Below are 19,935 nucleotides of genomic sequence, written 5' to 3' on the forward strand. Positions count from 1 at the left end.
AAATTCAGGGGGGAAATCCATCTCTTACCCCACACGCTGGCAGCGCGTCGGCAGTCTGGAAGGGACATGGCCACCGCCACCCACTGTTGCCGGCATGCAGGGTACCTTTGCGGTACTCTGAAAATTTTCCAGTGAATCTAAGAAGAAAGCGCGAGAGAAGGGCCCGGTTGCCGCGCGACGCGTTTCTGAGAGTTCGCACGCAACGACGCGCAATGCATTTTGTTGCCTCGTGTGGACTTCGAGGCGATCGCGATAAATGGCACTGTGTGCTCGAAGGGAAGCACGAAAGAGGAATCCCGCTGCCGTAAACGCCCAATACATAACTAGTTTCAAGGGTGGCAATATGTTGGGTCTCTATATTGATTCAATCCTAACGCATTACCATTGACAGTAATAGTGAGATGGGTTCCGCCGCAATTGTTTTCTTCTCCTTTAGAGTTTTTGCAAACGTGTCGGAAAACACTGAGAGATTACTTCGTCGAACGTGCGAAAGGCTAGGGTAGGGAATGAAAAAAATATATCGCTGTACAGGTAAAAAGTAGTGTGCATTTAATTAGAACACAGATTAGGGCAATGGGTTGAATGAAAAAATTACAAATTTTAATAAGTGTATTAGTTAAAAAGATTGTGGGGTTTTAAGTACCAAAACAACCTTCTGATTATGAGCCACGCCGTAGTGGAGGACACCGGACATTTCGACCAACTGGGGTTCTTTTAATGTGCACCTAAATCTAAGTACACGGGAGTGTATGAGCTGTCTTATGGACGTCAGACTCTGGAGTTTTGCAAGACTCGTAGCGCCACCTGCCGGTGCGAAGAGGCAGTAATTGAGTAGTGCGAAGCCCAACTCCCTTGCTAAGTTGCCTGTGCAGCTAGCGACTGCGAAACAAAGATTTAACTAGATTTTGGTCCATACGGCGAGTGTTTTGCGCATTTAACACCCAGACAGAGAGCTATGAATTTCTACGCTAGTCAGACGCGCCGCCGAACTGCCATAACGCGCTTCCTGGCTCACTCTTCAGACTGATGGCGGAAACGACGGCGACCGCGATAGCTATGCGCTCTACGAAGAAACGCCGCAATCGACGCTACTGTTGTGTTGTGAATTGCCATGAACGCGAAGGACGGAATAACAACGTTCAGTTTTACCGATTTCCATCGCGATCGTATGAAGGGGAAAGGCGAGAGCGCTGGATACGGGCCGTTCTACCTGTTGGGTAATCGGATTACTTCCATTCCCCTCAACACAGCGGCTCGCATGAGGAAGTGCGACAATTTTGTTCTTCTGTAATTGTGTTGCGTAGCCCTGACGGAGGACCGTGGTAACTAAGCGAAAATTCAAGAATCTGCAGCCGCCACTTCGTCGGTAACAGAAAAAAACGTTGCGAACCATCCTGTTTATGTGCCATCGATATCTCCACCTTTTAACAGACGTCCGCCTGCGCTTGACTCAACAAGTGGAACGGAGAGATTTGGCAGGTCAGCTTAACCAAACATTTTGGTTCGTTTATGAATTCAAAATCCTGTTCTAGAGCATCGTTGTGTCGCGAGCTCATTTCTACTTTCGGTATTTTGTATGTCCTGCGGCGATACAACAAGCACGCTTCGCAATGTGCTGAGCCTGCTCGACTGCGTTTTTCAAATGTGAGCAATAAAGTTGCTGCGGGAGCACTGGATGAGTAATCGCGAAGTAACGCACGTGTGTAAAGAAAGAAAATGTCGCATTTATTTACATTTATTTGTCCGCGCTTGTTGCTCGAAGCGTCTGCGAAAAGTTCAAATTAAGGTACTGAGCGATGCTGTAGCTCCTTCGAGAAAGATGCAGCGCGTAGGCATTGTAGGAAGCTCACTTTCGTTATGATCGCACGCTGTTTGCTGCCTTGGAAAACGTTTTCTGTTTGCTGCCCTGGAGAAGGCTATGAAAGGATTTACTCTCTGTAAATAATTGCGAGACAAAACATTACGATAAAATACATAAAAATATAGGAGATACTTAAGTCTTGTGTTCAGGACATATTCTATATGAACCAATTTGAAATGCTCAGATTTTTATGCTGATATGCCTATAAACAAACCTGATGCTCTCTGTACTTGCGAGTTGCAGCACGCCGAAATAACACTTGAGACATTATTTTATATTGTACATGTACTTCGCTCTGGTGAGCTTTCTTCCCGAAGCGTGGATGGGCGGAAGAAGCTTTCCAGGTCCTCGATTTTTATGAAACCGTGCTTCAACACAAACAAAAGAGAAGGGTCCATGTTGCCTATGCAACTTTGCTTGCGGACAGCTCTCCTTGCACTACTCAGTTAGCGCCAAGGCTGCGATGGGGGCGCTGGTGACGGGTTTTTCCGCAGCGCCGCCTGGGCAGAGTCTGAGGTCTATACGCCCTTTTCAATGGCATGACGGGGTGACGTATAGACACGCAGCCTTAATGGCGCAATTTTCCTTAGTGTATGTATTTTTCTGCCTAATCCACTTTATTAGGGAAGTAAGTTCAAGCGCTGAATTATCTATAGGAACAAAGTAACTAGAATATTTTCATATTGGCTGAACGTTTCCTCCGCATAATCCTGAATTTTGAGTGCCAATTCATTTACCACTGCAACACATACGTAGTGCAACGTGTGTAGGTTGTGTCATGGTTGCACCGTAGGCTTTGGGGTAACTGCTACTTAGTTATTGTGAAAGTCAGTCAACCAGTTGTTGGGTAAGTGAGCGCTCAGCTCCGTACGCTAACTACCCTGCGACTCACTTGCTGAGAAATGAGAATATTCTTACCTGTAAGCTGCTTATATGGGGCACAACTGCATTTCCAAGGTCGTTGACAGAAACAAGACAATGAAAAGAAAGAAAAGAGCGAGGTAAATTTGACGCGTGTGTTTCTTCATAGATAAACAGCGAGATTTGCATATTGTGACACACATGACAACTAAAGCATGTGAGAAAGAGCACCGATGGGTTCGATTTTGTTGATTATGACCACATAAAGCAAGAAGAGAACGAAGCCCAGGGAAGCATCGGTGAAATTAAGTGTGGTTAAAATTTCAATGGAGAAAATACTGAAGAATAAAAATGAAATGAAGATGGACCAAAAGGTAAATTATAGCCGGTTGGAGCTGAACTCACAACCTCTGCATTACGCGCGCGTTACACTACCAATTGTGCTACGGCGAGGGCTCTCACCTCGTCACTAACTCGAGTATTTATATTGTAATGAAGAAGAACGTGTGCACGTAGACAGCAGGATCGCCAACAGCATCGCGTACCGCAGATGCTCGAGCTTAGACTGTGCTCGGTTAAGCGCTCTACCTGTGATCGGTCGGTCGTCTAATATAACCCCTTCATAATGTTTAATTCATAATGGTCGGACGCCTCCCTGACAGATGGCCAGCCGCCCTCCTCAGCGAGGCACCCGAATACCAGGAGTGGGCCGTCCAGTGGGCCAGGGCCATTGCCGAGGACCTCGCAAGATTTTCTTCGGGCGATGGACCCCTGGCAACCTAGCCCCGGGCACCAACAGCAATAACCGTTGGACAAATAACGTTTATTCCTATCCTATTCTTCATAAATTTTACTAAATCTAGCCCTACGAGCGTTAGTCAGCGCTATTAAGAGCCTTGTTGGGGGGAAGAAACATAATTTCTTGCCCGATGGCGTGAGGTAATGCATAATCTTAGGACAGCGGGCACGACAACGCACACGTAACGAGAAGGTTATGGGTCTGACTCCCACCGGTGATACGTCATCATTTGATGCATTTTCATTTTCCTGTTATTGATTAGTTTCTACATCCCAATTTCTACCATAGTTAATTTCCCAGATGATTTCATTGGCTTCACTCTTTGTTGGCATTATGTGCTCATAATTTAGAGCACGTGACGCTTCAAAAATCTGCAGTGACGTTTAAATTTGTGAACGTGGGTTACGCGCAATCTTATGGGTTTCATTCTATACAGCAATTATATATATACTCTATGTGCATTACTGTCGTCGTCGTCGTCGTCGTTGCGTCGACGTTCTATATAAAGTGTAAGAGCGATAATTGTATCGCCCCCGTGCACTGTATGCTGTATGTGCGAGCATTTCTACCGCGAGACGAAAACGTGCGACAGCGAGCCGAATATCGCGGCTTAATCTCGCGTGTGCATCCCCACTTTCCTCTAAAGCGGGGAGGCACCGCGCCATCTTCTGTCGTGCGCATGGTCCCGTTGGGAGGGGAGGAAGGGGGGCGGCGTTGTACTCCGCCAGAAACTGCGCATTCCGCGGCCGCAGCCGCGTTATCTTTAAAGCGATCTGCAGAGCATTGATCTACCGACGGCGCCGGCAGCTCACAGCTGCATGGGCGCTGTGTTCTCGCCGCTGAGTTAGCATTGAATTAGTAGACAGCACAAAGGTTATTTCACTTGCTTGCCACGCTTCGTTACAGCAGTATCGGTTTCCACGGGCGCTTTCACCCCCGGCGCCTGAACGCCGTATCGGCAGCCATTGCAGAGAAGCCGCCGAAATTGCATACACGGAATCCTGGGGGGATGTCGGCCGCTCCACCACCAAGTTGAAATTGGGCAAGTGAGGTGGTTTTGGCGGATACACGTGCCCGTTAGAAGTGGACAAAGGCGACACTTGACCCTTCCGAAGCGAGCCTTGGCAGGTGTTGGCAGACGTTGAAAGTTGTTATGTCAGCCACAGAAAGCTCTTGCTCCATCACGGGAACCCACGCGTCGTCGACCGAGTCGATGTCTCCTGGAGGCCGGAGACGATCACGCACGCTGAACGGCTGAACGAGTACCGAAAAAAGGTTATTGCTGAAATCCATCTTAAAGATTTTTGTGGCGCCCGCGTGAAGCCGAGATTTCTGCTCGGTGTTGTGCTGCCGGACTTCGCGCAAGACACTGCGCTTTGCTTCCAAATGGGCGTCATGATGTTGGGGAGTTTCTGAGCTACAATGTCTTGACTGATACACTCGCATTGTCACGAGCCGCCTAGCACGTTCCTCGGAAGTCTCCTGTGCACGCGAAGACCGTGCCTTTTGCCGGACTTGTTCAGCTTGTGACGGGAGCTTGACGACGATTTTGAGGTCGGTTGGCTAGCGGTTGGCCTGCCGCCGGTTTTGTTGCTTCTCCTTCATTCTCGCTCGGCGTTCGGTCACTCGATCACAAGACATACCCGGTATCGCCATAGCCCTCACACAAACCGTAACAACTGCCAGAGGAGGCCAACCTAGTCAACCCAATGCGCCTCCACCTACCTTATTCCTCCACCACGCTTCCGCTCATTTCTCCCTCCCCCCTTCGCTCCACGTTACCTACACTTTCTTTTAGGTGGCGTTACTCTGCCGCACGCTCAGCGCCATCCTTTGTACTTTCCCCGGCGTGCGATTCTCTTCACCTGCAGGCGCCTTCCTGCTACGCTTTCTTCGGACTTCATACATACGCTCGGCGATTTGACAAGCTGACCAGATACGCTTGACCATACCAAACGTACTAAGCCATATTTGAGGCTTTCAACAGGTGCAACAGGTGAGGCTTTCAACAAGGCGGTAATGCTAGTAATGATCAGGACAAGTGCTTTAGTAGCTTTCTGCCTACAGCAGGGGCTGTGAATAGACAAGCTCATTTCAGCAGAACCACAGGAATGCGCCGTAACTCCACCTAGTTGAGTGAATTGTATTATACTACGTCTTTAGTCACCTACGCCGGTGCCACATACTGTGCATGCAGGCACTCAACTAAGTGTCGATTGCCTTTTCGTCCGAGACGTACGTCCATGCTCTCTAACGCATTAGTGGTTCTGTTCCTCACAGGTCATTTTTAATAAATTCTCAATAGTCAGCATCTGTCCTCTCCCGCTGGCTTCCCCTTTCGCGACAATTTTGTTTCGTTTTCTGCAATAATCCATATGCTCTACTACATTTTCGAACTCAATGACCCGAAATACCAAAAGGCAAAGGCTATATTTTGGCGTACACTCGGCCGCGGACGGCGTTCCTGCCACTTCGGGAAAATCGGCCCCATGTGTGTTGCCTGTTACCCGACCTATCAATCCATCTCCATAGGTTGTATTTCAGTAACACCTAGCAGGCCACTGAGTTGCAAACTTCGAGAGGTTAGTAATTCATTGTCACGTGGCACCCACCAAAAGTCACCGTTCTGCCGCCGATCGCAGTCACTGTATCACAGTTACCATTCGCCTCTATGCGAAGGTCTCCAAGACCTCGATGGCTAATTCAACACATCGACGTCTGAGGCTGACACCAGCGTTTAGAAAGATGTTCCGTCAGCGTGAGAAAGCGACCTCACCATGTCTATGTGCCTAGAAGTGATGACACTAAGGCAATCGACTACGGCAATAACGCCGATAGCCCCGGCCACGAATTATTGACGCCTTTTATCACTAGCTGGTATAAAATCGAGCAATAAATGTTATACGACGCAGATATCCATGAAGAATGAAAGACACAAAGCAGATAGCGAGCGACCAAAGCTGCTCACCGACGGCAGTAACCACTCATAAACTTAGTAGCCCAAATTATTTATGCAACATTGCCAGAATGTTGTGAATGTTGTCAAATGTTAAGCGACATTTCGCAACGCTCAACAATAGTGGGCCAACCTTTACGACCGACGTTAAGATAACGTTGCATTATTGTTTTGCAACAACGCTGTGAAATGTTGAAATATGTTGACCCCCATTTGACCTCGTGGCAACAACACAGCAGCCGCAACCAAATATTTGCGGCGACATCAGACTTGTTTTAGTGTCATCCACTAACAGAAACGTTTCTCATGCCGCTAATCCTACAACTAACACGTACATAATGTCGCTGTAAAGATGCCCTGAGTGCATACGTGCACGTGCATATCATCTTCAACTTAAATATCAAGTGAAACGTGCGGAGTGCATTTCTTGCCTAAATTATCCTATTCACGTGCTGTCGATAATGTTGAGTGTTGATTCGGGCGTAGTGACATTTTGCATAGAGAACTGTAACCGAAACTGAACGCGTAAGCGTACTTAAGCGCTTTAAAAAAGTAGTTGTCAGTGTATTATCATTGCGTTATCTAATGACGCCGGTTTGTTTTCAGTTTCTGAAATTACAAACTATGAATCACTCGCCATAGTATGGAAATAGTATGGAAAATGCCCAGTTTCCTCGCCCTTCGTGGTGCGAAACTAGAAAAGCCGCACACTGGCTCGGAAGAAAAGAGTGAGCCTTTTGTCAATATGGCATGCTTTAGTTTTCCGGTTGCTGGTAACTCTTAGAATATTCTGTGCCATTGGTATATTAGAGCGCGGCAGAGAAAACACTGACGAAATAAAACCACAGGATGATCGCTGACGCCGCCTGTCGCCATGTCCTATTTTAATGGAACCACACCAGATAGCTCAGCTTTTCATTTTGCTAAATATTCTGTGGTTTGCACCTTTCACCAGGATGCACGTCGAAGTAGAAGGATGGATGCTATGAACGTCCCCTTCGGAACAAGGTGGTCGGTTGCGACACCAAGCTCTTGCTGCTATAGTGCCTAATGTCCTACCTATATTCAAAAAAGAAAGAAATGAAAAGGAGGAAAATACCAACGTGTAATTCACATAACCTAACTTTCTGAACTCCTATTGTGAAGTTCGTTTTTGTGCACCGCCATTGTTTGTCGGTTCCCTACAAGCACTGCTGCGTGGGGCGCCTTCCCCGGCATCTTAGCTGTGGGTCCGTTAGAAGTTGACGCCTGTCACAGGGCCAAAATACAATGTGTCTTCAGTGAAGTATGCGGCAGGCAAAAACGTCGAAGGATAGCTGAAGCTGTCTCTTCTGAGATCGTTAGCTGTTTCGAGTAGAGTGACGTCCGTCGCAGCGACGGTAAGTCCGCACACGAGGCAGCGCAGCGAGGGCGAATACTTCCGCTTCTGTTAGTTGCCCAACTGCTCAGCTCCCTTCATCGCACGGCGCGGTCAGTTTATCTTGCTCTTCGATCACAGAGGAGAAGGATGCGTGCAGCCTTTCTTAGTCGGACCCAGATGTAGGCGCGTTCATGCGTCCTAACGCCGGACTTGTGTTTTCGAACTGCTCTGGAAATGACGGCACAAGTCTGTATACAGTAAGTGCACACAGTACCGAATCTTCTTTTGAGAGCAACCTGTATATGGAGGGCGGTCTCTATTGTAGTGCCAGCTTGCGAACCGGCTTCACTTCTCAAGGTGCTGAAGCCATTCCAGTACGAGCTACCTGCTGATGCGCGAATATTATGAAAACCTTGAAGGAAAGCGAGCCCATCTCATTATGTTGAGTTTACTATTACCATTTTTTGCCGCGCAAGAAGCCTTTAATATCAACTAAAACGTTTACGTGTTCCCCCCAATGTACTGAACCCATCGCTGGGCTAACCAAAAAGAAGTGTTTTGCCATTGCCTTCAGCAAGGAATAATACATTACATGTGCCTGCACACTACAGTCAGGGAAAGCGAACAAACGTGCCGAAGGTGTCCAATAAATATTTCTATTACATTGTATGTTGTTCCATCTGAGCTATGTGCTTATACGGCTAAGAACTTCCTCCCATACGATCTTGAAGCCCTTTGTTACTGCAACTAATTAATTAAGCTGCTGCTGCTGCTGTTCTTCAATACTATGTCGTAGACGTTAACATCGTCGCATGCAGTTAGGAACCCACCGTTGTTGCTTAGTGGCTATGGCATTGCACTGCTGAGCACGAGGTCACGAGATCAAATTGCTGCAATTGCAGCCGCATTTTGATTGAGGCGAAATAAAAGAGCACCCATGTACTTAGATTTAGGCGCACGTTAAACGACCACAGCTATCCAAGTTAGTCTGGATCCCCCACTACCCTCATTATGAGATCGTGGTTTCGTAACATAAAACCGGCAAATGTAATATTTCAACATTTTAAATGCACTAAGGAAAGCATAATGTGGTGCATATTTGCATACAAAATATGAAAAACGAGTTCACTTGAAAAATGATGTTGGTTGGGCTCGTACAAAGAGCACTGTTTACAGCTTTTGTAAATATTTCTACAGTCGGTAACCGTCGACCCGCAACAAGCGCGACAGCAAATAAAACATCAGCTGTTCGGGTAAGACTGGCTTTGTGACAAGTTCAGGAAATCTGAAGCTTTATCACAGCCTTAGATGAGTCGATGAACATGCGGCACATTGGTACACTTCTTTTAGTGCGTCATGCAAACTTTAGCAGCGGAAAGTGGAAGCGATATATTATTTTACCCTCTACCACTTGCGGCTCCACTCTCTCACTCTGTCATCTGTATACTAGTGACGTGATGAAAATTAAAGTGGCTGACGGCAGAAGGACCAGAACATACGAAAACGGAGGCATGAAAGATCCCGACCCCCACGCACTGAAGCACATAACATACCATACCAAAAGCTGAGCGGGAATGCGCCTGAAATTGGTGTACGTGGCTCCTTATTTTATGGGTGCCTGGGTATCGTAGAAGCTTCCAAATGGGATTGCAAAAATTTTGTATTCATGTTATTTTTTAATGTTGTGGTTACTCACGTTTAAGGAACGTTAGGACGTAGCGTTACGTAATTTATATGGCAACAATGGATGCTAATATGGAAGCAGTATATTGTATTTTCTATTTTATGGCAGCGGCTTCGCTTATTAAATACTCGCGCTAAACAGAGAATGGCAGCCTCACGCCTGCGGAATATCACTTTGTCCACCTTAACTGTAAAAATTCCTGTGAGGTGGAGGTCAGGCTCGTAACTGCTAGAAATAGCGCAAATGAGTTATAGAATTGGAGTCCACAACATCGCTTCTGAATTGCGACCTGTTCTGAAAACACAAATGCTTGGTGAAGTAGAGTTCACATATTCTGCGCTCCAGGTTAAGTCAGATGGTAAGTCGACCACACAGGAGGGCATTGACCTAGGCTTCGCTTCCCGGAGCAGGACAAATTTTTTTAACTGCGAAGATCGCTTTGTAAATGACCCGTATTGAAGTTTTTTGTAGCTTGCTGTTACAAACGAGTGAATGATATTTTTCTATTTTCTGAACCTTCCTCTATCCTGGAGGCTTCCGCAGGTCTGATTTATCACGTTTCATTACTTTATTTTGTGCGTACATTACATCCGCTGCTGGAACATGCTAACGACGAGCCAGGCATAAGCTGGTGCATAACCTCTGAGCAATTGGTCTTATGCAGCACCCAATCGCGTCCCATGTTTACTATACCAACAACCATCATCTCATGTACGGCGTACGATACGTTAGTGCTATATGAACAAGCCAACACACTCACACAAACGCGCAACGCTTAACTAGACAATACATTTTCAGTCTAAGAGTTAGAATCAGGGTGAGAACATTTGAAGTAAGTCGCCAGCACTTGCCTACAAGTGTTTTTAAGCACGGCGCTGATAGCCCAGCTAAAGAACTCACAGCCTCACCTGGTGTACAAAGCACGATACATCAGCGTAGAAGAACTAGCCACAGGAGCAGATAGATCACGTAGAGATGGAAACTAGCAGGGTTTGACTATGAAAACGAACTTGTTCCAATCCGAAGCGCCCCGGGCTACCAATCGCCTCAAGGTGCGCTCGGGCGAGATAACTGTCTATGTTTAAATCCAGCAGACATATGCGTAAGCTTGTGGCCTAAATGATAGAGCATACGACAGTTGCGTAGGAGGACTCGGCAGTGCAAGAGAATTTTAATAGAAATCATCAACGCTGCTTTGGGCGGCAGGGAACTCGACAAGTGCTTTCCCGGCGCGGCGCCGACCCTCTAAGACTAGAAGCATAGAATGAACCAGATGATTTTATTTATAGCGTGAACACACCAGCACACCCGTTATGCTTGTCCCTCCGCAGGCATGAGACTAAGCGATGGCTAATAATACTATTTGTTTTATGCTAGCAGAGTGGAGGGTAGTTATCACGGCTGAATAATGACTCAAACAGGAAGCCTGGGACCTGTCATAGTATTATGCAATCACGGCCACATGGGGGATCCTTCTCGCTAAAGAGTCTGAAGTCCGGTAAACAGAATGCATGCGTAATCATTGCAGTCCGTATAAAGCATGCAATGTGAGAGCAGAAATTCCGGCCAGAATATTCATAAACACCACGTCCGCCCATCGACAACACTACTTTACTGACGCTATCCTAGAAATAGATTCTGTAAATAGGCACAATGGCCGTTATTCAGATGAAGTGCAGGCCTAATTGGCTCACTAATATATTTCCCTGCTGCCGAAAGTTTCGAAAACCAAGAAGATCTGAGCTTTCTCAAAGAGCAACTATGCCTCTCAGTGCGCTTGGCCGCCATGCTAACTGTTCTTTCCGATGCAGTGCCGTTCACAGTAGACAGAGTGAAGAGATTCATACAGCTGTTTCAAGGTAATGTCTCCGTCACACGAAGTGTTATTCTCGTACACATGGGAATCTCTCGTATATCTTAATGACAAACCCATGGGCCTGACGAAAGTTACGTGAAGTCACGTGACGCCACTTTCCTGGTGGTATGACGTGCTCGACGTGGGTACCATCGCAGAGATCGTTCGAAGAGCGTTCGTTTGATATCCATGTGATTATGGCTGGGAATCACGATTGGGTGAGCGAAAGATACGGGAGGTCACGTGACACCCTTTCCCATGTGATTGGACGTTCGCTATGTGGATGCCATTGCATAGCTTTCCAGTTTTGCCGTCCGTTTGCTATCCATGTCGGTATGGTTGGTAATTACGCATGGGCTGGCTAATGTTACGTAGTGTCACCTGACTTTTCTGCGTGGCCGAAAGTAGCGAATTGCACTCTATCGCAGACCTTCTTAGAAGCGCGGTCATTTGATATCCACGTCAGTATGCTTGGCAATCACGCATGGGCTAGCGAAATATGGTGGGCACGGGAAGAGCGCCTGTGGCATCATGGCTCATTTTCCCTTCGTGCGGCTTTTTTACTTCGTGAAGGCAGTTGCCCGTCTCGCTACTTACCTGCGCTGTCACGTGTCACCCATCTATATGCCACCTATGCAACAACCTTGGAATCACCCATTGCTGGAAGATAGCGACTGTGGGAACGAGTCACGCCAACTGGTGAGTTTCAAAGATTGCCTTCGAGACACATCGTTCCACTGGGCCCGGACAGTCACATTGACAAAGCAAGCAGTGCCTGCGCAAGCTTTAGCCATCTGCTCTATTTTGGACCATAGAGTTTCTCACTGAGGACCATAGAGTTTCTCACCTAGAGGAAAATCTGGCGCTGCTGCGGTGTGGTATGCATGAGTATGCCGGTATATTGTGACTTCGGATTGGCATCGTTGTCGGAGAGCCAGGCAAGCCCCGATTCGTCTGTCACAATGACCCATTTTCTACTAAAACAGCACGTAAAAAGCTGTTTTAGCTTTATTATTACACAAAAACATGTTTTGTTTAACTAGGAAACTTCTTATTGCATGTAAAAATATATGATACGTAAAAATTATCAGCAGGCAGCTAAAGTTGGACAGACGACAAGATTAGCACTCGCTTTGAAACCGTTTGTCATCCGTTCTTGCTTTTCTTCGCTTGGTCATGCATTGTAGATTAGTAAAGATGTAATATGCATGAATGGCAACATTTTATGAAGATTTTACTTTAAGAACGGCTTATTTGTGTAGCCGTGCCGTCATTCCCATGACGGCACGGCGCCCCTTAGAAACTCCCTAAGCGGGGGCGGCAGATTTTCCTCTAGGTGTTATAGTGGGGAACTCTATGTTCTGGACACTCCGCCGTTTTATTCGAGGCGTGACGTAGGCGCGACGAATTCAAGATGGCGCTAATGGCCCCGTTTTGCTTTCGTAACGTGACGCAAACTTGACGTTTTGCCTATGAAACTCAAATGAAGGCACCGAACCTTACATACTTCGTAAAGCAAAACAGTTTGCCTCCTGAGTTAAAAATAAAGTAGCTATCTCAACGCTTATGATTACTCCGCCGAAAACGCTTCTCGCTTCCCTCGTCTGCTGCGTACAAGCCATCGTCTGCTTCATTAACTATGATGCGTGCACTCGGCAAACGGAATGGGTCATCGTACGTTGGCGCCAATGCACTTGTTTTCTACCTTGAGACAACATACGTGACCTACCAGTGGTGATGAGCGCACGTTCTAGGCCACGTTATCACTACCTCGCGAAACGCAAGTGACTCAGCTAGACTCGGCTGACTGATCCAATCCAGAGCCGATTCAATGCGTCTATCCGTGGGTGGGGGTATACATCCCTCTCAGTGATCTTGTTTAGTCGACAATAATCGACGCAGAAACATAGGCTTCCGTTCTTTTTCTTCAGTAAGACAACAGGAGATGCCCACGGGTTTTTCCACGGCTGGGTGATGTCGGCGCGCAGCATTTTGTCAACTTGTTGTCTTATTGCTTCACGTTCTCGCGTCGGAACTCGGTAAGGGCTCTGGCGGAGTGATCGACCGCACTCTTCGGTTATTATGCGATGCTTTGCGACTAGTTGTTTGACGAATCCTCGATGACGTCGAAAAGTATTCTCTGTATTGTCGGAGCAGACTTCTAAAATGTTGCTGCTTCGTATCGTTAGCCGAAAAGTTATTCCTTCACAACACGCATGAGTAGGCGGACTTTCTTCTCCTCGGACATTTCTGGGTCGGCGTGGTGGCATAGACTGCATATTTGCTTCGTAAGTATGGCAAGTTTCTCGTTCCGTAGCTACACTCAGGCTTCCAATAGAACTTCGGCCCTTTCTTAATGCTCGTGAAGGTCTTCAGTAAGTTACTTTGGAACAGCTCCCACGTTGTAAGTGTGGATTCCCGGTTCTCGAAGCATGTCCCCGCGGCATCTTCCAAGGAGAAGTACACGTCGCGCAGCTTGTCCTCAGAGGTCGCGTTGTTGAAGATAGAGGTCGTTTCGAAGGTTTCGAGCCAGGTTTACGGATCCTACGACGAAGCTCCACGGAAGGTAGGCGTTCCATTAGTTGTTGGAGCGCGATAGGGGACGCTGAGGCTGTCATTGTGTTTGTCGAGCTTTCCACGGTCTTCTTGGTCATATCAGGCAGAAGTCCGTGCGCCGTAGGCAGTCTTTGCAGTCTGCGGCTAGCCCACTGGTCTTGGGTGACGTTGCTGTTTTCTTGGGGTTTCGGGATTGGATCGCGGTGTTTCGGAGGCGTTCGGTACATGAACTTAATGCACGTCCACCATATGTCACGTAGTAGTGACTGTGACGAAGGCAGCAAAACTGTGATTGCCGAAACTAGCGTTTTATTGGGCGAACCTGTGCCCTCAAAAGCTGGGTACACTCAGAGAACAACGATAGAGGCGAAAACAGTACACTGTTAAGCAAAATTACACCCTTTTGCCACACAAGAATAATCGTCATCTGTCTTGTCCGCATTTCTTTAACGGGGCGAGCCCTGTACTTCCCAGTAACGAACGGCATGTGCGTTATCAGCATGACATAGCATTTCCTACAGGAATGTAGCTGGCGGGGCGTTTTCGAGAAAGGAAACGCAAGCAAGGCAGATGACGATTATCGTTGTGTAGCAGATATACACCCCAAAGGGTGTATATTTGCACCTTTGTCTAAGAGTATTGGCGATCGTGGAAAATCTGATGAGCGGGTTAAGCGCGTAGGTCCCATCGGCTTTTATGTATCAGTCATCGAAGGTTCCAGAGTAATCAGTAGGACCCACGTGTCTTCCAGAAATTTCTACACCGTTCGCGTCGCGTGATGAAATCAGATTACGCAAGGTTCGGTGATTGCAGACAGCTGATAGAACCATAGATAACTTTCCAGAAACTAGATTCATAAATTGATTTGTTCGTCTGTGCTGCTTCGGGTAAGGGAGTTATAATTGGTAGACATGGCATTGGTGAACATATTCTAAAGGACTGATGCTTGTATGTCTGTGTCTGATATATGCGGTTTTGATTTCTTTATATGGTGACAGTGCATACCATAATTGTGATCCAGCACCAAAAGGACCATACCAGTCGTTCAGTCACGCTAACTACTCCGGATTGTCCTTATTGGTTGTATATTTTCCTGTCTGAGAACCCTAATATTTATAATTCATCTGAAGGCGAAGCTTTGTTTAACGTCTTTGTTGACTTGCAGTTTTTAGCACTTTCCTAAATACGCAGATTGCGAACAATCACTTTAAAAATAATACACTCATTGTACCAACACCAATGAGGTGTAGTCTCTAAAACAAGCTTCTAATGTTTCCACTAGATATCAGTGAGGCATAGCAATATTTTCTTGAGTATATACATGTTCCAAGGCTCTTACCGCATTCTCTCCACGTCACGCAAGGATTCCAAAACCTGCGCCGAAAGTACCCTTGTTTGCAGATGCATGTTTTCTCTGCCGCATAGCTGCACGTTCCAGTTAAATACGGGCAGAGCCCCGAATACGTCTCGCCTTTATAATTGCAGTAGTAGTCTTCCTCATTTTCTCCGTCACAAACTGTAGAAAAAAACAGAAAAAACAAAGTCAAACTTTTTTACCCAATATCATTCTTACTTCTCCAATGATTAATAGTCCAATGGTCAATAAGGCATATCACTGGAGTGAGCATATCAACGATGCACTTGTGTCCGTCAAGATCCTCACGAAGATAGGTCCTCTGGTCCAAACGTGTTCTTAATACACGACAAGAGCATTCGTGCGACAATGCGGCAAAATGTTCTGAAAAGGCAGGCAGCAGTTCCGGCGTTATACAACACGTTACTATGTGGTTGCACGAGTGAATTGTTATCGACAAAACAAGCAGGCAATAACTACAGAATAACGAACGAGATCAAAAACGCAGTACAGAAGCAGCCAAAATACAAAATACAAATGACAAAACATCACGAAAACACTGCATTCTTCGTCCTCAAAACTTAATTCGGTCGCGAATGCCAACAATGATGTCCGATAGGTTGCTCTATATTTCAATGGTTTGCGCGACTCCTGGTTTGTGCGACTCCTGGACGATGGTTTTGCAAGTGTCGCAGAGTACAAGTTATCAGAGAGATGCACGGGGTAGGCGGGTGTCGGCTACAACAGATGTTGCTGATCGACTGAAGAAAATGCATTGAAAGAGATTATTGTCTTAGCAAAACTGCAATGGCAGCTGTAGTTTTCGCACACACTAAAACATTGAGAAAGCCACGGTGGGGCAAGTGCAGAACGTACTTTTGAGTCATGGTGGGGTACGTGCAGAAGCTATTTTGCAGAAAAATACGAACACTCTTTTCGAACTATTTTCCGGCGGTGTAGTAAGAGACAATGCAACATTCGCTGCAAGAACTCTACAGGACGCAGTATAAGTTCCACATATTAATTCCACGATCTTTCTATAGAGTAAACCTGCTGTGCAGTGAAGCGATCTGGAAATTGCTTGGCTACAGTCATTGTTCTGGTGTGCAGGCAAAAATATTCCTTTCATTTACGTCGTTTGATGAACAGAACATTGAACAAGAAAACTGAAATCTGGAACTTATTCGCGATTGTAGGGCAATTAAAATTCCGCGCAGCCGGACACATTAACGCGCACTAACATATCATTCATTAGTACTAGGTCTCCCTGCTCGACTCTACAACTGCGTGTTCATCACTAAATGGTTTTCGTGCATATGGTCATCAAAAATATTCCGGGCTACCAGGAAAGCGAGGCATCCTTTTAGTGACTTACAGCACTGTCAGTCTTGTTCACCTGTGTCTTCCTGCTTCATATTTAGTTCACACACAGATACAGTAAGCTACTCTGTGCTTTGCGCACTTCTTTGATTTCACAATGAAAGCCAAATGAAAACGCTATCCATGTCTTAGTGAAGCATATGCAGAAGCATAGAATCGTGCAGCTTATGCTGGGACACCAAAACGCACACCAATATATCTTTGTTTTACACGAAATATATGCGTATAATCATCATCATCATCAGCCTGATTACGCCCACTGCAGGGCAAAGGCCTCTCCCATACTTCTCCTACTACCCCGGTCATGTACTAATTGTGGCCATGTCATGCCTGCAAACTTCTTAATCTCATCCGCCCACCTAACTTTCTGCCGCCCCCTGCTACGCTTCGCTTCCCTTGGGATCCAGTCCGTAACCCTTAATGACCATCGGTTGTCTTCCCTCCTCATTACATGTCCTGCCCATGTCGATTTCTTTTTCTTGATTTCAACTAAGATGCCATTAACTCGCGTTTGTTCCCTCACCCAATCTGCTCTTTTCTTATCCCTTAACGTTACACCTATCATTCTTCTTTCCATAGCTCGTTGCGTCGCCCTCAATTTGAGTAGAACCCTTTTCGTAAGCCTCCAGGTTTCTGCCCCGTAGGTGAGTACTGGTAAGACACAGCTATTATATACTTTTCTATTGAGGGATAATGGCAACCTGCTGTTCATGATTTGGGAATGCCTGCCAAACGCACTCCAGCCCATCCTTATTCTTCTCATTATTTCCGTCTCAGGATTCGGATCCGCCGTCACTATCTGCCCTAAGTAGATGTATTCCCTTACGACTTCCAGTGCCTCGCTGCCTATTGTAAATTGCTGTTCTCTTCCGAGACTGTTAAGCATTACTTTAGTTTTCTGCAGATTAATTTTTAGACCCACTCTTCTGCTTTGCCTCTCCAGGTCAGTGAGCATGCATTGCAATTAGTCCCCTGAGTTACTAAGCAAGGTAATATCATCAGCGAATCACAAGTTACTAAGGCATTCTCCATTAACTTTTATCCCCAATTCTTCCCAATCCAGGTCTCTGAATACCTCCTGTGAACACGCTGTGAATAGCATTGGAGATATCGTATCTCCCTGCCTGACGCCTTTCTTTATTGGGATTTTGTTGCTTGCTTTATGGAGGACTACGGTGGCTGTGGAGCCGGTATAGATATCTTTCAGTATTTTTACATACGGCTCGTCTACACCCTGATTCCGCAATGCCTCCATGACTGCTGAGGTTTCGACAGAATCAAACGCTTTCTCGTAATCAATGAAAGCTATTATAAGGGTTGGTTATATTCTGCACATTTCTCTATCACCTGATTGATAGTGTGAATATGATCTATTGTTGAGTAGCCTTTACGGAATCCTGCCTGGTCTTTTGCTTGACAGAAGTCTAAGGTGTTCCTGATTCTATTTGCGATTACCTTAATAAATAGTTTGTAGGCAACGGACAGTAAGCTGATCGGTCTATAATTTTTCAAGTCTTTGGCGTCCCCTTTCTTATGGATTAGGATTATGTTAGCGTTCTTCCAAGATTCCGGTAAGCTCGAGGTCATGAGGCATTGCGTATACAGGGTGGCCAGTTTCTCTAGAACAATCTGTCCACCATCCTTCAACAAATCTGTTGTCACCTGATCCTCCCCAGCTGCCTTCCCCATTTGCATATCTCCCAAGGGTTTCTTTACTTCTTCCGGAGTTACCTTTGGGATTTCGAATTCCTCTAGACTATTTTCTCTTCCATTATCGTCGTGGGTGCCACTGGTACTGTATAAATCTTTATAGAACTCCTCAGCCACTTGAACTATGTCATCCATATTAGTAATGATATTGCCGGCTTTGTCTCTTAACGCATACATCTGATTCCTGCCAATTCCCAGTTTCTTCTTCACTGTTTTTAGGCTTCCTCCGTTCCTGAGAGCATGTTCAATTGTATCCATATTATACTTCCTTACGTCAGCTGTCTTACGCTTGTTGATTAACTTCGAAAGTTCTGCCAGTTCTATTCTAGCTGTAGGGTTAGATGCTTTCATACATTGGCATTTCTTGATCAGATCTTTCGTCTCCTGCGATAGTTTGCTGGTATCCTGCCCAACGGAGTTACCACCGACTTCCATTGCACACTCCTTAACGATGCCCACAAGATTGTCGTTCATTGCTTCAACACTAAGGTCGTCTTCTGGAGTTAAAGCCGAATACCTGTTGTGTAGCTTGATCTGCAATTCCTCTATTTTCCCTCTTACCGCTAACTCATTAATCGGCTTCTTATGTACCAGTTTCTTCCATTCCCTCCTCAGGTCTAGGCTAATTCGAGCTCTTACCATCCTGTGGTCACTGCAGCGCACCTTGCCGAGCACGTCCACATCTTGTATGATGCCAGGGTTAGCGCAGAGTATGAAGTCTATTTCATTTCTAGTCTTGCTCATTCGGGCTCCTCCACGTCCACTTTCGGCTATCCCGCTTGCGGAAGAAGGTATTCGTTATCCTCATATTATTCTGTTCCGCAAACTCTACTAATAATTCTCCCCTGCTATTCCTAGTGCCTAGGCCCTATTCCCCCCACTGCCTTGTCTCCAGCCTGCTTCTTGCCTACCTTCGCATTAAAGTCGCCCATTAGTATAGTGTATTTAGTTTTCACTCTACCCATCGCCGATTCCAAGTCTTCATAGAAGCTTTCGACTTCCTGGTCATCATAACTGGATGTAGTGGCGTAGACATGTACAATCTTCATTTTGTACCTCTTATTAAGTTTGACAACAAGACCTGCCACCTTCTCGTTAATGCTATAGAATTCCTGTATGTTACCAGCTATATTCTTATTAATCAGGAATCCGGCTCCTAGTTCTCTTCTCTCCGGTAATCCCCGGTAGCACAGGACGTGCCCGCTTTTTAGCACTGTATAGGCTTCTTTGGGCCTCCCAACTTCACTGAGCCCTATTATATCCCATTTACTGCCCTCTAATTCATCCAATAGCACTGCTAGACTCGCCTCACTAGATAACGTTCTAGCGTTAAACGTTGCCAGGTTCATATTCCAATGGCGGCCTGTCCTGAGCCAGTGATTCTTAGCACCCTCTGCTGCGTCGCAGGTCTGGCCGCCACCGTGGTCAGTTGCTTCGCAGCTGCTGGGGACTGAGGGCCGGGGTTTGATTGTTGTGTTCATATAGGAAGTTGTGGCCAAGTACTGTACCAGGGTGGCCAATCCTGATCTGGTGAGGGGGTGCGTTACCGGTTCCGGTCA

The 19,935-nt window shown here is 46.3% G+C and overlaps 1 protein-coding gene across 1 annotated transcript in view; it reads right to left on the reverse strand.

The window, feature by feature from the left end:
* LOC142563570 (uncharacterized) overlaps positions 1-19,935 on the reverse strand; it is a 344,963-nt gene that overhangs the window by 262,051 nt on the left and 62,977 nt on the right. Inside the window, exons 3-4 of the mRNA XM_075674155.1 lie at positions 15,272-15,448; positions 2,780-2,805 (exon numbers count right to left, since the gene is read on the reverse strand). Of these exons, the coding sequence (XP_075530270.1) occupies positions 2,780-2,805; positions 15,272-15,448 (203 nt within the window). The remainder of the gene's footprint in view (positions 1-2,779; positions 2,806-15,271; positions 15,449-19,935) is intronic.

This window comes from Dermacentor variabilis, chromosome 11 (genome assembly GCF_050947875.1).
Source record: "Dermacentor variabilis isolate Ectoservices chromosome 11, ASM5094787v1, whole genome shotgun sequence".
Lineage (NCBI taxonomy): Eukaryota > Metazoa > Arthropoda > Arachnida > Ixodida > Ixodidae > Dermacentor > Dermacentor variabilis.